Source organism: Vipera berus (assembly GCF_964194415.1).
Source record: "Vipera berus genome assembly, chromosome: 1".
NCBI classification, from domain to species: domain Eukaryota; kingdom Metazoa; phylum Chordata; class Lepidosauria; order Squamata; family Viperidae; genus Vipera; species Vipera berus.
In genome coordinates, this window is record NC_138202.1 from 42,493,267 (window position 1) to 42,516,414 (window position 23,148).

Genomic DNA, 23,148 nt, shown 5'->3' on the forward strand with positions numbered 1-23,148 from the left:
GGAAGTCAACAAGGCAGGTTGCAAATGGTGACCACATGATTTTAAGATGCTGCAACCATCATAAATGCAAACAAGTTGCCAAATGCTCAGATCAGTATCAAAACTTCAAGGACCAGTTGCAAGTACAATTCATTCAGCAACATCACAACTTTGAATTATTGCTGAATGAGTAATCCTTAAACAAGGAATGTCTGTAGATAGATAGGCTGTATAAATCAGAATTACTTGATGCCAGATAATGCATCACAAACTCATATGCGAAAACCATCATCTTCATGTTCTAACACACAAGGTTCACCTTCTCATGGCCAGGTTGTGTATGTCTTTGTATTGTTGTGGAGAACTCTGAAGAGCCACATTCTGTACCCAGAATGTGGGTACAGAGGACCAACAGTAGAAGAAAACAACCATTCTTCAAGTCAACTGTTTTTTCATAGTCCCTATCATAACGACAATGAGGAATCCTATGGCAGCTTAAAGACACAAATAAATGAAGTGGTCTGTGATTTGTGAAAACTTTTGTTACAATAATGTTCTTTTACTTGGCCCTCTCCACTCTTGTCATCTCTTCTTATGCAGAGTTGGACTCTGGCACACAGATCTGATCTGACTGCCAGCAGTTCACCCTCGTTTTTAACAGGTATCGTTGTTAGTCTTATATAGAGGGTTTGGCATGCAAAAGTAAACTTTATATTTTGGGCATATAGTTCTTCTCCTTGAAGAAGCAAATTATTGATGCAAAATTGCTTTCTGTTACACTCCTGAGAATGAATTTATGAACAATAATGATGAATTTTGGAGGAGACATGGAATGAAAACATTTCTACAGTAATTTATGGCCAGATTCTTGATTGTCAATTTTATCTTCATGGCAAATTATTTTGTACCTGGAAATATAAAGATGGTTGTGAATTGGCTGTGATATAATATGTGCAACTAGAGAACATAACAAAGACATAGAATATGAGACACGGTCACTCAGATTTTTTTTGTTAATAACAGCAGATACTATATTGATACACTGAGATTTTATGTAAGTGCACAGACATCTATATCATCCCACGACAGTTTACCATTAGATGGGTATTGTGGGCCATCTCAAGCGGGATATGTGAGAATGTAATCACTCTGAGCTGCTTAATTCATTATTAATTTTTGTACTACTAAAGGAAAACCCAATACATTTGGATTTTCTGTGACAACCATCAAAAATGACTTGCGCCCTTTCTGTTATACACTGAGGAGATCCCAAAGTTGCTTTTTGAAGAAGTAACTGGACTTTCTTGTTTTTCTTTGAAAACGTTTCGCTTCTCATCCAAGAAGCTTCTTCAGCTGTCAGAAAGCGAAACAACTTCAAAGAAAAACAAGAAAGTCCTGTTGTCTCTTGAAAAAGCATTTGGATCTGGATGACTGAGAATCTCCATAAATCCTGAGGAGATGATGCTACAATGTCTAACAATCTGCCAGGAGGTCCATAACTTCAAGAGGATTTACTTTGTGCCAGGGAATCTGGCACTAACGCTACATCATTCATTCATGGATTGAGGTGCTAAACTACTATTCAAGTGTTGTTGTTTTCCTTCCAAGAATGAACTTTCCTTGGACTTTCCATTTATGACTGCAAATGAATTCTGTCAAGTAAATGCCCCAGACGAGGATTGCACACGCTATCCATGTCACCATCCAGATCAGAAACTGCATTTTGGAGAGTTTCTGCTGATGGAAGAGATGGTTTGGAAGAAGAAATGTCTAAACCAAGTTTGCTTCAGGAGAGCAGCCTTGCTGCTACAAGGCATCTGTATCCTTGATAATGGGAACTGGTGACTCTTCTCCACCAAGTTGTTTATAAATAAAGCAGAAAGTCAGCCTCGGCTCTTTATTCAAGAGATGAGATTTGATCTGATGAGGGAGGGCATCATCATCCATCTGCATTGTTTTGTTATCAACTTGAACAAACAGCCCATAGTCCTGGGGCTTTAAGACTTCAAATTTCTCAGCACACTGCTCAATTAGCTGATGAGCCGTGGAATCGGTCCGATATGCCAGTGTCCTTGTTTTGGCATCAGCCTCCATAAAAGAAATTGCAATGAAATCCTGGAAACAAGGAATATAACTTTTGAAATAACATCAACACTCATCACGACTCTATTAAAATACAACCCTATTTACGCATAAAATTCCTGTCCAGCCGTTTCACCACCCAAAAGCGGGATGCAATTCATTAAAAAATAACAAACTGCTTTTAACAAATTTCTAAAAGTTAAAAGAGAAATAATACTATGGTAAAAAGATGATTTTAAAGGTTAAAAAGACAGAAGAAAACGTTAAAATATGGGACAAGTATATACTGTGTAAGAGTAGACTGCAGAGCTTCAGCAGTATCAGCTTTAGCACAAGCCTGGATTAAGACAGTTAAGTAATTGAAAGTCAGGTCCTGTAAGGAAATGTGGAAAGAGTTAATGATTTTTAGTTATATGATCTGAGGAAGCAGAGAGTGCCTTGCATTTCTTCAAAAGATTAAGTTTTAATGAAATTAAGTAATGAATGCTTTTCCATGTAGAAGGCCCCAGATTTAACTCCACTTCTGACTGAGCTGGAAAAACTTCCTTTCCTGAAACTTTGGGGCAGGGGAATTCCTTTACAGGAAAGCAGCCAAAAGGTATACAGGTAGTCCTCAGCTTACAACACTTTGTTTAGTGACTGTTCGAAGTTACAACGGCACTGAACAGGCACTTATAACCATTTTTTACACTTACGACTGTTGAAGCATCTCCAGGGTCACATGATCAAAATTCAGACACTTGGCAACTGATTCACAGTTATGACGGTTGCTGTGTCCTGAGGCCATGTGATCCCCCTTTTGCGACCTTCTGACAAGCACAGTCAATGGGGAAGCCAGACTCACTTAACCACCGTGTTACTAACTTAACAACTCCAGTGATTAACTTAACAAATGTGACAAGAAAGGTTAAAAAAAATGGGGCAAAACTCACTTAACCACTGTCTCACTTAGCAACAGAAATTTTGGGCTCAGTTATGGTTGTAAGTCGGGGACTACCTGTATTGTAGCTTTTTAAATATAAAGTTTTATATATAATTGACATAATAATAATAATAATAATAATAATAATAATAATAATAATAATAATAATAATAATAATAATAATAATAATAATAATAATAATAATAAGAAGAAGAAGAAGAAGAAGAAGAAGAAGAAGAAGAAGAAGAAGAAGAAGAAGAAGAAGTTGGAAGGGACCTTAGAGGTCATCTAGTCCAACCTCCTGCTCAGGCAGGAAACCCTATACCATTTCAGACAAATGGCTGTCCAGTCTCTTCTTAAAAACTTCCAATGTTGAAGCATTCACAGCTTCTGGAGGCAGGTTGTTCCACTGGTTAATTGTTCTGTCAGGAAGTTTCTCCTTAGTTCTAGGTTGCTTCTCTCCTTGATTAGTTTCCATCCGTTGCTTCTTGTCCTGCCTTTGGGCACTTTGGAGAATAGCTTGACTCCCTCTTCTTTGTGGCAGCCCTTGAGATATTGGAACACTGCTATCATGTCACCCCTTGTCCTCCTCTTCATTAAACTAGACATACCCAATTCCAGCAATCGTTCCTTATATGTTTTAACCTTCAGTCCCCTAATATCTGTTAAAGTTAGAAGAGTATTTTAAGAACATTGGCCTCTTAGACTGTTGATTATCAGGACTTTATTAATTTACATTTAGAGAGGTTGCTGTATGGTTATTTTCTCTGACCTAAAAGAAAGTCAGAGGTCAACTTTGTTAAAATTTGGTTGCTGTATTTTTTTCTGTCGCTCTTACTTTGTATTGTTATTCCATTCTCCCACCTCCCTTTTATGTTAGTTTATATTTTAATGTTTGATCTTGAAATTTAATATTTAACAAGGGGAAAATAAAAGGAACTGCTAATCAGGATAGACAATACATAGCAAGATAGGCAAAGGGTCTCCAGCCTGAGATAAAACCATTTGTTTTGATCAAATTGTTTGTAGTTTGAAAAGATTTGAGATCCAGAAGGCAACTTTTGATTGTAATATCTGAAGAACTATTTACAATGTGTACAGATAGCACAAAGGAAGACACTCCCTGGATGCAGACATGCTAAGCTTCTTATTTGAGAAAAACAATGTTTGCTGCCAACTTGAGGTTGAAATCTTAAATACTAAACTGCATTAGGGCTCAAAAGTTACAAATACAGTAGCTGTCACTGAGTCTGGTGTTCTAATGGTTGCACCAACAGATACTTACTAAAGACCTAAAGACCTGGTTATTCCCAGCATGTCTCAGCTGGGGCCTTGCAGGATCCGGGCCGGGCGCCTCTGCTCGCCCTCAGCAGCGCCCGGCATGCGCACCTCTCCGAACGGGCAGTGGCGCCGCCCGTTTGGAAAGCTGCTGCAGCCCATTTGTAAAGCTGCCGCCTTCCTCTAAAGGCAGCAGCTCTGCAAACTGGCCGCAGCAGCTTTCCAAACCGGCGGCAGCAGGTCTGCAAACGGGTGGCGCTGCCGCCCGTTCGGGCGGAAGTGTGCGCGCAGCTCTCCGCACGCAGCTTGATTTGCTGGTATAGTAGAGCTGAGCGCTAAAAACTGTTTTTGCCACCCTGCCTGCCCCTCAGGGGCACTGCTGCCAACTTTCTTTCATTTCGAGTAAGCTGCGCTGAGTGAGCAGCATTGAGCTGGCCACGCCCACTTGGTCACGCCCACCTGGCCACGCTCACCCAGCCACACCCACCCAGCCCCCTGAGGGCAACCATAATGCTGATGTGGCCCTCAATGAAATTGAGTTTGACACCCCTGCCTTATGGGAATGGTAGTTTGACCCTTAAGTGAATACCATGCTTGCCTAGTTAAGTGGGTGGAGTTTCAAGTTTCTACATCTCTTCACGAAGGCATGCAAAGATGCTTCTTCGCTCCAAAACAATATGGGGTAAATTTACCTTCAATCTTTTACACTGTCAGGATGGACAGATGTGCCATGTTGTAGGATCTTATCAGCAAACGTAAGTCTGCCTAGGACGCCTGACCAATAAAGTCTATTTAACACCATTCTGCAGACTTTATGCTATTTGGACCATTAATTATAAAGCAATTTAATTCGTGTTCCATCATAAGCCCTATTATTCCCCTTTTATTCCTTTGATATAGTTAACTATAATCACTTTTTTCCTAGTCTTTCATCTTGCCCATTATATACCTTTCTGCTGATCATTGCCACGAGGACAGCAGTCAGCTTTTTATTTGACCCATGACTCATTGATTGTCAGTCTATGTTTTCTTAGGAACCATCTCCACCTCCATTATCCAAAAGCATCCATCCTTTTCTCTGACTCTTTTTCAATGCCAGTCTTCATTTTATTTTATTAAATTTATATGCTGTCCATCTCACTGACCAAAGCAACATAGTACCATAGAATTGTTCTAATTATTCTAACTTTCTTTGTCACTGAAGTATCCTTATCTTTTACAATCTAGTCTAAGTTTGTTGTTGTCTTCTTCCAGTTTTAAAATCATACTTATCGTTTTCTAATACAATGTTCCTTAATATATGTTCAGCATATAGGTTGAATAAATAAGGGGAGAGTGTACTGTGCAGTCATGTCACACTCCTTTGCCAATCTGGAGCCAGTTTGTTTGTTCTGTTTCTGGGCACTTTCCACAGCTTGATATGATTGACACAATCAAAGGCCTTTCTATAATCAATGAAGCACATAATGACTTGTTTTTGGTACTTTTTTCTGAATTATCCAACATGCATCAGCAAGAGTGCCTTACATTCCTTGGCTTTTTCTAAAACCAGCTTGAACATCTGGCATCTCTTTTTCCATGCAGAGCTCTAATCTGCTTTGGATGATCCTAAGTGTTATTTTGCTACCATGTGGAATTAAGGATATTGTACAATAGTTTGCACACTCTATTAAGTCTCCTTTTTTTTGGAAATGGGATGTAGATTGACCTATCTTCCAATCTGCTGGGCGTTCTGTCATTCTCCAGATATTGTTGGTATAGCTTGGTTAGAGACTTCACTGATTCTTCTTTGTTGCATGCCTCTTTCGGCTGGCATTCTATCAGTTCCTGTAATCTTCTGCTCTGTTAATGACCAGAGAGCTGTTCTAACTCAGGGGTGTCAAACTGCCAGGCCGTGGGCCAGATGTGTCACACAGAAGCTGCACCCAGCCCATTGCCAGCAATGGCAAAACCGTCACGAGTTTGACATGTCTGTTCTAACTTGATCTTCTAGTACTAACTAGAAGTTATTGTAAATAAGGAATTACTTCTGAAATATCTTGGGTTTTGACATCTTTACTATACTACACAATACTGTACAGTGCTTCATTATATCCCTTTCATCTTCCTTTAGTCTCCTATGACTTGGTTATTATCTGCCCACTGGCGTAGTTCAAGGTGTGCTAAACCTTTTTCTGAATTCGAACACCTTTAAAAAGATTTTCCTTGTTTGTCAATGTCTGTTTTGATCTTCAATGTCTTTGCCATTGTTTTTATAATAGCAATAGCACTTAGACTTATATACCGCTTCACAGTGCTTTACAGCCCTCTCTAAGTGGTTTACAGAGTCAGCCTATTGCCCCCAACAATCTGGGTCCTCATTTTACCAACCTCGGAGCTGGTAAAGATTGAACCCCTGGCAGTCAGTAGAATTGGCCTGCAGTACTGCATTCTTACCATTGTGCCATCACAGCTCCTTTAATTTGAGTTTTATTTATTTCCCAAAGCTCTGCTTGTTAGGGCTTATGCCTTAGAAAATTGTTAAAGTCTTAAGAGCCTTGGTGGAGCAGTGGGCTAATGCCTCCTTAAGTAACACCAGCTGCCTGCAATTAGTGCAGGTTCGCGTCCCACCAGGCTCAAGGTTGACTCAGCTTTCCATCCTTCCGAGGTAGGTAAAATGAGGACCCAGATTGTTGGGGGCAATAAGCTGACTTTGTAATAATGCCGCTTGGGGGGCGGGGGGGGCAAAAGCCCTAATAAGCAGGCATATACATAGAATGAAGGCTATTGCTAAGCACATTGATTTGTGCTTTAGGTTGTAAGCCGCCCTGAGTCTTCGGAGAAGGGCGGGATATAAATAGGATTAAAAAAAAAAGAAAATTGTTAAAGTCTTAAAAAGAGTACTACCAACTCTTTCTGCTTTTAAACTCTACTGGAAACTTTGCTCAGGGAAGATATGCGATTCTTTTAAAGCCGACTGAGATGATCAATGCATAAAATGAAAGATCCATGCTCTCCTGACCTGAACAGATGATCGAGATGCCCGGGCTTTGTTAAGTGTTCTCCGTCTCTCCCAGCGGTGGATTGAATCTTGAACTTCAGTGCTTAGCTGTCGAGTGACTGCTATCTTATCATAGCTTTTGATAAGCTCTACTGCCCCATAGGTAGTGATTAAATAATAAGAACCTAGGAAAAATGAAGATCCATAAGCTTAAACTGAGCAAATTTTATTCCTTTGCACCTTATTTTAATACTGCCAAATAGCTACTGGTTATATAATGGCTATATAAATGATTTGAATTAAACCAACCCACAAACAAAATTTAAATATGGAAGGGAGTATTCGTGAAAATATAGCATGAACATCTGGGGGATCATTCCAGTTGGGATTGAGAGATACCCAGGCCTGGTTTCAAAACCAATTCACTGGGTTTAAGAAAATGAAATTGTAATGGGAACTGGACAACAGATGGCACTCTTACAACAGACAGGAAAGAAAAGTAAGAATTGATAGGCACTGAAATATTCATCTACCAATCTCTTTTGGGAAGTAACCTTATGCTGTTTTTATTACAGAGATTTTTCAGTTTTTTAATTCTGATATTTTGCATATTTGTAACCTTTCATTTTGATTATCCTTGCAAACATGTTTTAAGGACACGCTAAGACACATTGAAGGAGACATGAAATCCTTGTTGCATTTGTCTCTCCTGTTTGTCTTCCCTAAACCAGCACCTCTATTTTCTCCTTCCAAATGATTTCATTTAATTCCAGAGATGCAAATATTTCCATAATATTTGGCAAACAGTTTTGAAAAATCTCCATCCCAACTATTTCCTCATTCTTGGAACATTTCCCTCTTCTTTTTATAAATTGAGTTTGTGCCCCTCCATCTGTTCATTGGAAGCACTGCCTAGCATTTTTGCAAATATTGCTGAAGGGGAATTAAAGGAGCATTTTTAGCTTTGTCCAACTTAGTATTGCATTAACTACATGTTAAATTAAGTGTCCTCTTGCATGTGAAAACAACTCCCCAGTATGCAAATATAGCTGATGTACTGTATGTCAGGGATCCCCAACCCCCAGTCCATGGACTGCACTGGGCTACGGCATGCCAGAAACTAGGCCGCACAAACAAGAGAAGCCCCATCTGCAGGATGCAGGCAGCCCATGAAATCATGCCCCCTCTGGGCCCAGAGAAAAACCTCTCCATGGAACCAGTCCCTGGTGCCCAAAGGATTGGGGGACACTGCTGTATGTTTATGCAACTTATCTTTGTTCACTGATACACTTACATGCCAACAAATACTCTACAGCTGACTAACAAATCAAGCCAGACAAAATATTATAAATATGCAAAATATCACAGCTAATAAGCTAATAACCCCCCTCCTTCCAGCTAATAACTATAGAGTAAGACTAATCCACAGAGGTCCAAAAAAAGAATCTGTATAAGAATATTTAATATCTATTAATTCTTACTCGTCTTTTTCTCTTTTATTTTTTTAAAAATGCATTAATATCATTATTTTTGTATGAGAATGTAAGGTATCTTCCATGTGTCTCTCTCTTAATTTTATTCATAGAAACAACCCTGTGAGGTATGTTGGACTAAGTGAGAATGACCAGCCTCAAGTCACTTAGACTGATAGGATTTGAAGGTGGGTTTTTTGTAATTCCAGACTAATCTGTTAACCTCTTTTACCCGTAAACTATTACTCCCAAATCCATGCCTTGTGGTTATCTGGGCTGTAGCTACCCAGGTATAGTAGCCATAACTGAACTATTGCAAAGAGAAAATATCAGACATGTCTGTGTTTCTGGCAGTCTGGCAGATTTTTGTCGTTGTTGTTGTGAACATTATTTTCAGAAGAAAGATGTGTTTGCAGAATACAGTAGCTGAAGCTGTTGGGAGAGCCACTTACAGTTTCCCCGAAAGGAAGCTGTATTTGTACTTCTACAGTGACAACAACATCCTGAATAGAATATTAGAGACTAACAGGGAATCCTGTACAAGGAAATACAGGGAAATAAACTTTTTTAAACTCAGTGAGATCCTGAATAGAAAAGAGCAGGATTGTTTGCTAGGAGTTCTCTTTAATACAAACGGCTCTGGTATGACAAATCCACATTACTTTCATTTTTAAAGTGCCATATGATTTGTTTTTTCTATTTCTTATTCAAGGGAATCTTTCATTCCCTTTGCAAGTGCACAAACTCCCTTTGGGCCCTGATTAAATATTACCTAGGCAAAAAACATGTGCTAGTGCTTCAAGAGGGATTTCTTGAGCCCGTGAGTAGGTGTCAAAATCATTTGAAGAAATTTGTCAGTGTCATCATAAAAACATGCAATAATAAATCTGGGCTGCAAAAATGCGAATTACTAGCAGCAAAGAAAAAAATTACCTCTCTTTGCTGCTATCTAGTGGTCATTTATATTACAGTAGATCAGGGAGGCCCAATAAAGCACATTTAATTTTCAAAGACATACTGAATGAGGAAGATGAATATTCTTGAAATAAAACAGTTTTTATTTCAACTGATCAAGAATTATATGTTCTTTTAGGCTGCTATTTATTATGTTATTTTTATCCTATCTCCTTCATTCTCGAGTGGCAAAAATAACACATCTTCAGAGAAACATATACAATCCCAGTTACCTCCCTGTCACAATACTATACAGGTAGTCCTTGACTTACAACAGTTCGTTTAATCACTGTTTGAAGTTACAACAGCACTGAAAAAAGCGACTTATGACCATTTTTTACACTTAAGACCCTTGCAGCATCCCCATGGTTACGATCAAAATTCAGATGCTTGGCAACTGGTCCATACTTATGACCGTTATAGTGTTCCGGGGTCATGTGATCACCTTTTGTGACCTTCTGACAAGCAAAGTCAATGGGGAAGCCAAATTCATTTGACAACTTAACAACTGTGGCAAGAAAGGTAGTTAAATGAGGCAAAACTCACTTAACAAATGTCTTGGTTAGCAAAAGAAATTTTAGGCTCAACTGTGGTCATAAGTCAAGGACTACGCTGTACAGTACTCTAAAAACAGTTATAAAAATCCAAATGATCACTAGATGGAAGTAAAAGTCTACAGAGAATTCAAACATTTGAGGTCTGCAGATCAAATCTAAAATACAGCTCTAATATAAATACATGCATAAAATTAAAATGTATTATTATTTTATAATAACAATAACAATAATAATAATAAAAAAGTTGGAAGGGATCTTGGAGGTCATCTAGTCCACCCCCTGCTCAGGCAGGAAACCCTATACCAGTGTTGCTCCAGTGTTGGAGCATTCACAGCTTCTGGATGGAGGTTGTTCCACTGGTGTCTTCGCTTGCACAAGCACAAAACCGAAGACACCAGCCTGAAGATGACGAGTGGGACCTCGTCGAAACGTTGCCAAGAGACCCTCAATCCTACACGGGAAGAGACCCGAATACACCAAGACCTACATACCTATACCTGTGAAAATCTACGAAAACATTAAATTTTCGTGAGAATTTTATTATTTTTAAAATTATCTTTTTAATTCACCTATGCTGTATTTTATTCTATACAAATTCATATGCAATTCTTCTGTGGTGGAATGATATGGCGTAATCCAGTGAATAATAACAATAATCACAATTTATATAACATTTTAATTTAATTTAATTTATTAATATTTCTATACCGCCCTTCTCCCGAAGGACTCAGGGCGGTGTTTACCTAATGAATTCCTTAAATAATACTGTATGCTTCCCCCACTTTTTATTTTATTTCTTGATATAAGTAATATAATACTGTTGAAATGGCTTTGATGAAGGAAACTGCTAAGCTTGTAAGCCGCCCTGAGTCTTCGGAGAAGGGCGGGATATAAATGGAATTAAAAATAATAATAATAATAAAAATGTTTTAGATAATTAAATGTGTTTGAATTTGGGGAAACTATAATGTATAAAAAAGAAAAAAATGTTTTGAATAAGAGTTAAAGGATTAGATGACTAGACACATTAATTGGAATATTTAAAGATTAAATATATTTTTAACTATGGCTAAAAAGAATAAGAAATTTTGGGAATGAATATATATTAGCTTAGGAGGAATATATATTTTAAGGAGTATTTTACTTTTTATGTTTCTTTACTCTTGCTCTCTTTTCCTTCTGTTTTCTGCTTTTATCTATTCTTTAAGAAATGTAAAAGTGTTGAGATGGTTTATATGGGAAAAATGGATTTAAATCTTTAAATGTAATTAACTGTTGAGAAAATCTTAACCAGCAAGAATACTTTAAAGAATACTTTATGGGAGAAACAAATCTAAATAAGGACTGTAACAGGATATAAGATGAGGCCACCAGAATGATTAGATAGAAAAGAAATATTATATTGATGTGATCATTATTTCTAGGAATATTGGGAAAAATCATATATGTAACTGTTATTTATCAAAATAATAAGAACTGTGTTAATTCAAGGTTTGCAAAGAAGACATTTTGGGGAAAAGGGGAAATCAACTAAATGTACTATGTGGATTATGGATTATAGAAACCAATTGTTATTTTTTTTCTTTACAAATGTAAAGAAACACACTGTTTACCAACTATTAAATGATTTATGTTTAAAAAAATCAATATAATATATGGAAAAAAAATAAAAATATATCTAGAAAGAATCAATTGTCCCACACGAGATATGCAGCCCTGAATGGATGTTCCGTGAGAATGAAACAGCTTCCTTTAAGTTGTGCCTGATTTTCTGTGACATCATGGAAACATCCGTATAATTGTCTTGGCAATGGTATGGAAGTTGTTTGCCCTTCTCTTCTTCTTTCTAGTCTAGCCTAGATTGCTTAGTTCCTTGAGGGTCTCCCAATGTAAAACTGAACAGGATTGATCCTACTTAGCTTGTGAATATTAGCCAACATAATAATAGTTTATTAGGCATGTTCCATTTTACTCTCATTTGATACCTTTTACCACCACCACAGGTAGGAGCCATATGTTTTTCATTCCACCTCAGAAGGATGTAAGGCAGGGTGGTCCAACCTTGGCAACTTTGAGACTTGTGGACTTCAACTCCCAGAAATTCCCAGCCAACATGGAAGCTGAAGTCCACAACTTAAAGTTGTCAAGCTTGGACACCCCTACTGTAAGGCATAGTGCTTCTTTAGTGACATCACCAAGGAATATTTGCTTGTAAATTTTGTTTTTCTTTGGGGGTTAGGTTAGGGAGGTTAATGTGGATTAAGCTTATCTGAACTTTTGTGCACGGATCTTGTTTTTTGTTTTCTTTTAAAAAAATCCTGGAGTTCTTCCATACCTTCACCCAGCTGAAGAGCAGGGTCCATAAGTTCCATCATATACTCCACATTGAGAATCATCTCTGTCAGGTCACTGCGGGCCAGAACATACATGAGCACTGGGAGGAAGTCATCTGCCCCATGAGGCTTCCCTAAAAGGAGAACAGAGTTGATTCACTCAAAAGTCTCTGTGTGGGAGAGAAAAGATGCTTGAACTTAAAGAAGTGTAACTTAGTTGTGCAATCCAAATAACCAGTTCATGAATTAACCAGGCCTTATCCAAATCATTGTAGAGCATTTGGTTCTTACAATTTGTAAAACGTGAATTATAATAATAATAATAATAATAATAATAATAATAATAATAATAATAATAATAATAATAATAATAATAATAATAATAATAATAATAATAATATAAAGTTGGAAGGGACCTTGGAGGTCATCTAGTCCAACCCCCTGCTCAGGCAGGAAACCCTATACCATTTCAGGCAAATGGCTGTCCAGTCTCTTCTTAAAAACCTCCAGTGCTGGAGCATTCACCACCTCTGGAGGCAGGTTGTTCGACTGGTTAATTGTTCTAACTGTCAGGAAGTTTCTCCTTAGTTCTAGGTTGCTTCTCTCCTTGACTAGTTTCCATCCGTTGCTTCTTGTCCTGCTTTCAGGTGCTTTGGAGAATAGCTTGACTCCCTCTTCTTTGTGGCAGCCCCTGAGATATTGGAACACTGCTATCATGTCACCCCTCACCCTTCTCTTCATTAAACTACACATACCCAATTCCAGCAACCGTTCCCTATATGTTTTAGCCTCCAGCCCCCTAATCATCTTGGTTGCTCTTCTCTGTACCCTTCTGATGATATAAATATACAAATTGATTTGGTTGCAATCCAGATTTCTAGGGTTCTTTCACTAACTTCATTATCTTCATCAGATTTGGAGAAATTGTCGGAGGTATGAACCCAAGAACAGCATGGTTTGATGACTCCAAAAACTGTCCCCATAACTGCCATCCAGATGCTCTGAGGAGTTCATAGACAGGACATGACGAGAGCCATCCTCTCCTTCTCCCTAATGACTAGTATGCCGCCTCTAGCATTAAATATAACATTTTGACTCTGTACTTCTGTGAATTTACTTGTTTCCCTTTTAAAGCTAAGTTGGTAGTCACTACCTCATTTCATGGAAGCAAATGATGTATGCTATATGAGGAAATAGTACTCAGTGTTTTGTGCAGAGTAGGAGTGCAGCTGTAACAGTGCTCCATTGCAGACAAACATAGTGTGTGGAAAGGAACAGAATTCTGACCAGCTAGTATACCGTGAAATTATGGAAATAAATATAACATAAAAAATGAGCATCTAATTATGGAAGAGATCTCACTATTGTAAATGCTTATTGTGCAGACGCTTAGACAAAATATGATAGTCAAACTAAGTTCAAAAGTATACCAATATTGAAGTGACATGCTATGAGATAATCTTCTGTTTCCAGATGTTCTCACCAATCACAGTCCAAAACAGATTAAATCATGCTTTAAGACCACCGTAATCAAAAGGCTTAAGCATGCTTAAGTGGATTTTAGAACACAGCCATTGGATTTTTAAAAAAATTCCCTATATGTCAGAAAACCACAGAATAAATTGCTTTTCAAGCTGAGATTTATACTCAGATACAGCCTTAAATACTCTTTTATGCAAAACTCAAAAAATCATGAGAATAAATCATAAAAGGAAAATCCCTAGGTTAGGTGGCAGAGCTTATAAACATTAAGGCTTCCTTTATAAATTGTATTTTATGTTATCAATAGAATTTCATAATATTAAATCACCTTGTTTTGCAAAAACGTAAAATATGATTGCTAAAGAGAGGAAAGGCTTCATTATTCCAATAATCTTTGGTTAATTTTTTTTCTTTGTATTATATTACCACATTCAGTGACTTCAGGGGAAGCTTTCTTGGGTGTGGCTAGAGAGCCAACAGAATGACACAGCAGTACTTGATACAAGGTGTTATAATGATAGAAGGGATGCAATAGAGTCATTGAGTCTCCCCTCACTCCAATTTTCCAAAATATTAGCACCTAGGTTCATCCATCATATATCTCAGGGGTGTCAAACTCGCAATGTCACGTCACATGTCGGGACGTATCATGACTTTTTTGCCATTGCTGGCAATGGGGTGGGTGCGGTTTTGCTACGATGAATCCAGCCTGTGGGCCAGCAGTTTGACACCCTTGATATATCTGAACAAAGAACTAAAGCAAATCTGTAGTATGCAATTTGTTCTCTTATGCAATAATTGTACTGATTTGGATCATTTGGGAAGAACTAGATAAATTCACTGGGAAAAGAACTATTAGTGCTTGCTAGTTTCTATAATGGAAGTTTTGCTTCCAGAATCTCAGCCATGACTTAAATAAAAAGGTTCCCCCGCACATGCGTGCTAGTCGTTTCCGACTCTAGGGGCCGGTGCTCATCTCTGTTTCAAAGCCAAAGAGCCAGCGCTTGTCCGAGGACGTCTCCGTGGTCATGTGGCCGGCATGACTGGACACCAAAGGTGCATGGAACGCTGTTACCTTCCCACCGTAGTGGTCCCTATTTTTCTACTTGCATTTTTACGTGCTTTCGAACTGCTAGGTTGGCAGAAGCTGGGACGAGTAACAGGCGCTCACTCTGTTACGCGGCACTGGGGATTCGACCCGCCAAACTGCTGACCTTCTGATCGACAAGCTCAGTGTCCTAACCCACTGAGCCACTGCGTCCCTAGACTTAAATACTAGCTGCCAAAATCAATAATGAAATCCAGCTGGGTGACCTTGGACCAGTCATTCTTTCGCAGCCCAACTCACCTCACAGGGTTGTTGTTGTGTGGGAGAAATAGGAGGAGAAAGGTGTGTTGGATATGTTCACTGTTTTGAAAAAAATATAGGAGATAGAGAGAGGAGGGGAATATGCTTTTAAAATTATTTATTTTCCTTTTCTGAGTATTTTTTAGTGAACTTAGTTACACTATTAGAGTTAACTATAGATTGAAACATTATTGATTTTTTTGGTAAGTCGTCTTTACTGTAAAGTTTCCTTACCCCATTGCTCTTTTGTAAATCATTTGAACTCCACCCAGAGAAAGTTTCAATTAGTCACTGGGCATTTCCTCATAGCTATGTTGGTAGTCATTCTTCCCATCTGTGATTCAGTAGTTATATATACTGGCATAAATTACATTGCCCAAGTGTTCTATTTCAGTGCTAAGGCTTGAAGATAGCCTAGCCTAGCCTAGCCTAGCCTAGCCTAGCCTAGCCTAGCCTAGCCTAGCCTAGCCTAGCCTAGCCTAGCCTAGCCTAGCCTAGCCTAGCCTAGCCTAGCCTAGAATAGAATAGAATAGAATAGAATAGAATAGAATAGAATAGAATAGAATAGAATAGAATAGAATAGAATAGAACATGGAAGGGACCTTGGAGGCCTTCTAGTCCAGCCCCCTGCTCAAGCAGGAGAACCTATATCATCTCAGACAAGTGGCTGTCTAGCCTCTTTTTAAAAATCTCCAGTGATGGAACATCCAAGATTTCTGAGGGCAAGCTATTCCACTGGTTAATTGTCCTCACTGTCAGGAAGTTTCTCCTTAATTCCAGGTTGCTTTTCTCTTTGATCAGTTTCCAACCATTGTTTCTTATCCTGCCCTCTGGTGCTTTGGTGACCCCTTCTTCTTTGTGGCAGTCCCTCAAATACTGGTATACTACTTTCATGTCTCCTCTGTTTCTTTAGACTAGCCGAACTCAAGTCCTGCAGCCACTCTTCATCTCTTTTAGTCTCCAGGCCTTTGATCATCTTAGTTGCTCTTCTCTGAATTTTTCCCAAACTCTCGACATCCCTTTTTTGTGATATGGTGACCAAAACTGACTGCAGTATTCCAGGTGTGGTCTTACTAAGGCTTTATAAAGCGGTACTAATACCTCGTGTGATCTTAATTCTATGCCTCTGTTTATACAACCCAGGATTTTATTAGCTTTTCTGGCTGCTGCTGCACACTGCTGGTTCATGGTTAAGTGATTGTCCACTAGGACTCCAAGGTCCCTCTCACAGTTACTGTTTTTAAGCCAGGTCTTGCCCAATCTATACTTGTACCTTTGATTTTTCCTGCCTAAATGTAAAACTTTGCTTTTCTCTACATTGAAACTCATTTTGTTGGATAGAGCCCATTGTTCAAGTTTGTCAAAATCTTTTTGGATCCTGAATTTGTCTTCTGGGATGTTGGCTACTCCTGCCAGTTTGGTGTCATTTGCAAATTTGATGTGTTCCCCTTCAATTCCCTCATCTAAGTCATTGATAAAGATATTGAAGAGTACTGAGCCTAAGACGGGACCATGTGGTACCCCACTGCTTACTTCTCTCCATGTGGATGTAGTGCCATTGAGGACTACTCGTTGAGTATGGTTTGCCAGCCAGCTACAGATCCATCTGGTGGTGCTATTGTCTATTCCACCTTTTTCTAGCTTACCAAGGAGTAGGTTGTGGTCTACTTTATCAAATGCCTTACTTAAGTCTAAGTATACTACGTCCACAATATTTCGCTGGTCTATTAGTTTAGTCACTTTGTCGAAGAATGAAATAAGATTAGTTTGGCATGATCTGTTTTAACAAACCCGTGCTGGCTACTGGTTATAACTTTGTTTGCTTTTAGTTGTTCGCATATCTGGTTTTGGATTATCTTTTCTAGGATCTTCCCAGGTACTGATGTTAAACTGAATGGTCTCTAGTTTCCTGGGTCCTTTTTCCCCTCTTTCTTGAAGATGGGAACCAGATCAGCCCTTTTCCAATTCTCAGGTACTTCCCCAGTGCTCCAGGATTTATGAAAGATGTGGTGCAATGGTTCTGAGATAACATCTGCCAGCTCCTCCAGAAATCTGGGATGTAATCTGTCAGGCCCCAGTGATTTATATTCGTCAAGGTCAGATAGGTGTTCTCTTACCATTTTCTTATTTATTTTATTTTTTGTTTCTAATTTGTCTTTTGCAGTGGTATTTTTGGTATGTTGGGCTATAGTTTCTTTTTGTGTGAAGACTGATGCAGAGTATGAGTTAAGCAGCTTTGCTTTCTCCCTTTTCCTGTTATTTCCTTGCCATCTGCTCTCTTTAGTGGACCTATAGTTTCCTTGACTTTTTTCTTGTTGTTAATATGTTGGAAGAAACATTATTATCCATGATTTCTATTGCAAGTCTTTGTTCGTTCTGAGTCTTTGATTTCCTGACTTCATCTTTGCATGTTCTGGCTGTCTGCTGATAATCGGCCTTAGGTATGTGCCCCTCTTTCCATTTTTTGTATTTGTCCTTTTTGTCTTTCAGTTTGTCAAAGAAATCTTTATGCAGCCATGCTGGTTTCTTCTTGAATTTCTTGTTTTTCTTTTTCAGTGGCATTGTGCTGCTCTGGGCTTTTATGATCATATTTTTCAGAGTTTCCCATGCTTCTTGGCTTGTTTTCCCCTTTAGGATTTTCATCCATGGGATCTTTCCTAGGTTCTCTCTGAGTTTGTTAAAGTCAGCTCTTTTGAAGTTCAACACACTGGTTGGATTGTTTTCTGTTGCTAGTGTTTGCATTATATTAAATTCCAGTACGATGTGGTCACTTTCACCCAAGGTTCCGGCAACTTCAACTCCCTCTAGGTTGGTCCTTATAGTTTTAATATGGGATAATTTAAGGACAATAATTGGTGCATTTTCCTGGCTGCATCTTCTCTTCACCCAGCATCACTTGTAGTCAGGAAAAGCCACTTCCAATTGCTGCTTTTAACATATAGTGGGACAGACCTCTCAAGATTCCCTACTGATAGATCATCAGTGTTGGAAAATCCGCATTGCTGACCTGCTGCTCAGGCTGTTTCTGAACATTAGTCTATTCTTCCAGTAGAGCATTACATCTTTGTCTCAAAATAGCTTAGCTGACAGATCAGTGGATCAGAGAAAGGGGTTGGGAGACATGGTATGGAGCAACACCTTCTGTTTTATTACACACTCCTTCTCCACTTCAGTGACCTATCAGTCAGGATGGAGGAGTGGCAAAGTGCACCAGCTGATCTCCCTCCCATGTCCCTCCACCATCCCTTTGAAGTGTGGTCTTGGGACAAAATTCAAATTGCCATATTACTATGGGTAATGCAGAGCTGAAGTGGTATCCACCCACCCTTGAGTCTGTAAAAACAATTATCAGTACAAAATGAACATCTCTGGTGACAGTCCTTCTGAGGAATACCGCCTCTGTTTCACATCACTAGTGTTACTTGACCTCCCTCCAAAATAATATCTTATGAAGCCTAAAACATTTTACACACTCTGAGGCTGTGGTCAGATGTGTTAATGTAAGGGAGGAAATGCTGCTTTACCACAAATGCAGCAAAGAACCACTTAAAGCTGCCTCAGTCATGGGCTGTGGAAAAAGATAAAATCAGTGGCATGGGAACACATTTGAAAAAAAAAATAGTGCTGCTAAGTATGATGTGGTTAGAAGGAAGGAAGGGAACACAAGTTATCTAGAAAAAATAGAGGTTTTATACTATCTTTCCCAGACTTGGGGTGCCCAGATAAGGGGTACTCTCGAAGTAGTTCAGGCCAGTTCATGGTTGTTAAATTATCTGCACGTATTAGAATCTTAGATGTGTCCTGCTGGGCATGGACCAAACCAGCTTGTCCAAGCAGAGTGGGGAAAAAAACCTGTAATGTGTCTGATGGGAATTATGCTTTGCACACACCAATAGGACTGTACTCTGGGGTCTTTAGAGCAGGGGTCCTCAACCTGGGCAACTTTAAGACTTGTGGACTTCAATTCCCAGAATTCCTCAGCCAGCTTTGCTGGGGAATTCTGGGAACTGAAGTCTACAATTCTTAAAGTTGCCAAGGTTGAGGATCCCTGCTCTAGAGAGCCATTTAGTTCAGACAAAGGGGAAATGACGGAAGTTTCTACTATACTTTGTGTGCGAGCACTTCTTGTTGGCACGTTTTGTAAAGTGCAAATAGTGGTCCACAGCTGGTGAGTGCTGGAGAGACAAGTTGTATTCTCTAGTATTTGTCATTCTGGGGAGCAAGAAAGGAAAGAGAAGAATCTGCGGAAATCTGCCTGAATTCTCGGTCTCCTCCCTCTGACCAAATTAGCAGCTGTAAATCTTTCAGGGGTTCCTTCAGTGACATTGGAACAGCCTCACTTGCTCAAGGTGAAACTGCCTTAATCCAAAACCAGCTTGTCTTCTTTTTGGTTTGTGTTCAAAGAAATGAAACATTCTTTCATAAATATCTATAAGAGGCTTAAAATAAACACTCTCCTACTGTGCTGTAAAGCCCCATGCTATTACCCTCTCCTAGTTAAACTCTGCTGGGTCAACCATTAATTGTGATTGGACTGCAGGACTTGAAAGAAAGAGGTATTTAATAATTGAATGCAGAGTTTAAAGAAATTGGAATCCTTCCAAGATGTCCATAAAGGAATGAAGAAACGTTCCTCACTTATGGGTAAACGTGTGTCTCCCTTGATTTTGTGGTAGAACTGGACAAATAATTAATGGAGCAGATAGCTGTGTGTTGATTTCTAAATATTTTACAAACATATTTAATTAAAGTATTCAAATATACTATTCAGGAACAACACAGCTTTTCTTAAAAGAAAGGATCTTGTCTTTCACGGTACAACAAAATCATCAACCTCTTACTAATGAATTTCAGATCCTGATTACAGATTCAGGCTGCAATACTACTATTTTTTTTACAATGGTATTTTATAAGCCTCCCAAAGTCATAGCATAATCCTGCTGACTTTAGTGGATCTAGTGTGTCTATTCCCAATCTATTATCCAACAGATGTACTGGAACCAGAGTCCCTGCTGTGAGTGGACTTCTCCAGGGTGGTCTTCTCCCCAATATATATTTCATGGGAAGACCTGCTAGTAGTTCTCCAGTTCCCTAAGGGAAATGGGAATGGAGATTTGCAAGTGTTGTTTTTCTAATGCTGTCTCTGTCTCTGATACATCCTTTTCTTGAAACCTGACCAGCCCTCATCTACCTTAGTTTTTCAGGAACAATTGAAAGCCAAGTTATTTTAAGAAGTATGAATGTCACAATATATTTATTGATTTTAATTTTGGACTTATTTGGGGTGACTTTCCAAGATATTGTGCAACACGATAATTTTAACTGTTACTTTTTGTTTTCTTATTGTTTTCTTTACAGATGCTTTAGCGTCAATAATTTAATCCAAGAATCGTTGGATTATAGGGCTAGGAATAATAAAATAATAAAAAACCAAGAAATAAATAAATTTAGGAGTTGCAGTTGCAACATATCTGGAAGGTATTGATCCAATTCTGGAAGTTGTAGTCCATCAAACTTAAAGTTGCCAAGTTTGAAGAACACTATTCTATCTTTAATCAACCAAACATAGGTTTACAGACATTTACCTGGTAAATGTTCACAAATTGGTACCATTAAGGTAAAGAGGGACTATGACTCCCAGAATTCCCATTCAGCAGGTGGGCTAGCTCTATATGAAGGGTACTAATATGGAGTAAAGCCTATTAGATAAGATAGGAATCATAGCTTTTTATAGGGCAGCAGCAACAGGCACAATCCAGAATATGATCCAGCATTTAAAATTATCAGATGATTTGCTTGTTTTCATTTATGGATATAAAACTAATTACTTAAAACAATCTCAAAAAATGTTTTACTAGTTTGAATTTCCCATACCTTCCCCTTAACTGGGACTCCACTTTCATAAAAGCAGAGCAGGAAAAAAAACTGAGATGGGATATAGTGAGAAGAAAAAAGTGTGGTGTGGGGAAATTCAAATGAACATTCTGTCCCATAGCTTCTCAATGTCCTTAAGTAGCCCTGGGGGAATTAGCGGTAGATCAAAATTATATTATCAGTAACACATTATTATCACATCAGGTTATTTTCTTTCATTTTCAAACCATGGAGAGCCATAAAATTCCACATCTCTGGATCCCAGTGTCTGCTTGCATTTATATATAAAGTGTTCAAATAGCTACATCTTTCCGTTGTATTAATTTTACTGTTGACAACTCTATAACATAATATTGAATTTTCTTTTGGTGGATAACATTGAAAGTCAGCTTAAAGTATGCTGTAAATTAACCAGAATCAAGACCTGAAGACCTGGTTGTTCGAACAAGCGGGCCTGGACTGACTACGATTTTTAATTAGGCTTTTACTGGGTTAAATTGTTTTGTAATTTCGTATTTATTGCTTAATTCTCTTTTAAATTTTTTACTCTATGTTTTTTAATTTTTATTGTTGTGAGCCGCCCTGAGTCCTCAGGGAGAAGGGCGGCATATAAATTTAATAAAATGAAATGAAATGAAATATTTGAGATTTTTGAAAGGCATCCAAATCGGAAGCAGAAATTTGGCTGCCTCCAATAAAAGTTTCACAGAGTAAGGTAGCCCTAGAGCAGGGGTGTCAAACTTGCAACCTCACGTGACGTGTTGCGACGTATCAGACTTTTTTTTTCCATTGCCGGCAATGGGGTAGGCGTGGTTTTGCCATGACGCATCCGGCCTGCGGGCTGGCAATTTGACACCCCTGCCCTAGAGGTTCAGTAAATTAGGAAATAGTTTAGACGGCTATTCAAGTATCCAATTGTTAACTGTTAGAGAGGTTTAGAATAATGCTTCTTTGACAGTCTCTGCCAGTGCAGAGGAACAACACTAGTAAAAGTTCTAATTCTACCCAAGTGAGTGATAAATTATTATAGATGGTTCTCCCACCAGTGATAGTAAAACTACAAAATAGCTTGGTGTAACAGCCCACCAGAAGTAGAGAGGGATCATTTCTGTATTATTGGGAATACCCATTTGATTTTCTTAAAAGAAGACAGTATTAATCCTAGTGGCTCAAGGGCTGCCCAAAACATAGCCTAATGTGCAATCTAGGTAAAAATAATTCTCATGAGGCCTTTATTGCTAATAGTGCCATAATTCTTGCAACTGTTTGATAATCTCTAGTGTGTTTAATTCAGATGTTTCTGTATCTGTTCAGATACTGCTCTCATTGTCCATGAACAAACATTCTGAAGGTTCTGTTATATCTAGCACAAATCTACACTAACCATCATTGTCACTTTATCAGAAGAGCTATTAATATTAAAAAGTATGGCTGGGTTTTTAAAGGGTGTCTTATAGTACCTGGGTTTCCTTGAGTCATAGAATCATAAATGAGTTTGCAAGACTTCAGTAGAATGCTGATTTTCTTCTCTGGAGAATAAGTCTTGGTCATGGTGGTGAATTTATGGAGTATTCTCTCCAGCAATGCAGATTCAGGTACACTAGTAGTGACTCCCAAGTCGGTTGTAGTTGTATTTTGTATGACTTCCTGATTTTCCTTTAGGAGTTTGAAAGATCCATCTTTGTTATGGATTTCCCGTAGGTAAGTATCAATGGGCACTTTTAAAGGCTTCAAGACACATTTGTGCAAAGCTGATTCTATTATCACCTCTGAAAAGGGGGGAAATAAAACATGTCAAATGAATATATGAGAAAGCAGCAACATAATAATTTAATTTAATTTAATTTATTAATATTTCTATACCGCCCTTCTCCCGAAGGACTCAGG

The 23,148-nt window shown here is 38.5% G+C and overlaps 1 protein-coding gene across 1 annotated transcript in view; it reads right to left on the reverse strand.

Moving 5' to 3' along the window:
• Window positions 1-495: 495 nt before the first annotated feature.
• The window catches only part of RIN3 (Ras and Rab interactor 3), a gene marked incomplete at its 5' end in the record, with an annotated part of 83,981 nt that continues 61,328 nt past the window's right edge, over window positions 496-23,148 (reverse strand). Inside the window, 4 exons of the mRNA XM_081313875.1 lie at window positions 496-2,094; window positions 7,263-7,426; window positions 12,560-12,691; window positions 22,722-23,030. Of these exons, the coding sequence (XP_081170001.1) occupies window positions 1,786-2,094; window positions 7,263-7,426; window positions 12,560-12,691; window positions 22,722-23,030 (914 nt within the window). The 3' untranslated portion in view covers window positions 496-1,785. The remainder of the gene's footprint in view (window positions 2,095-7,262; window positions 7,427-12,559; window positions 12,692-22,721; window positions 23,031-23,148) is intronic.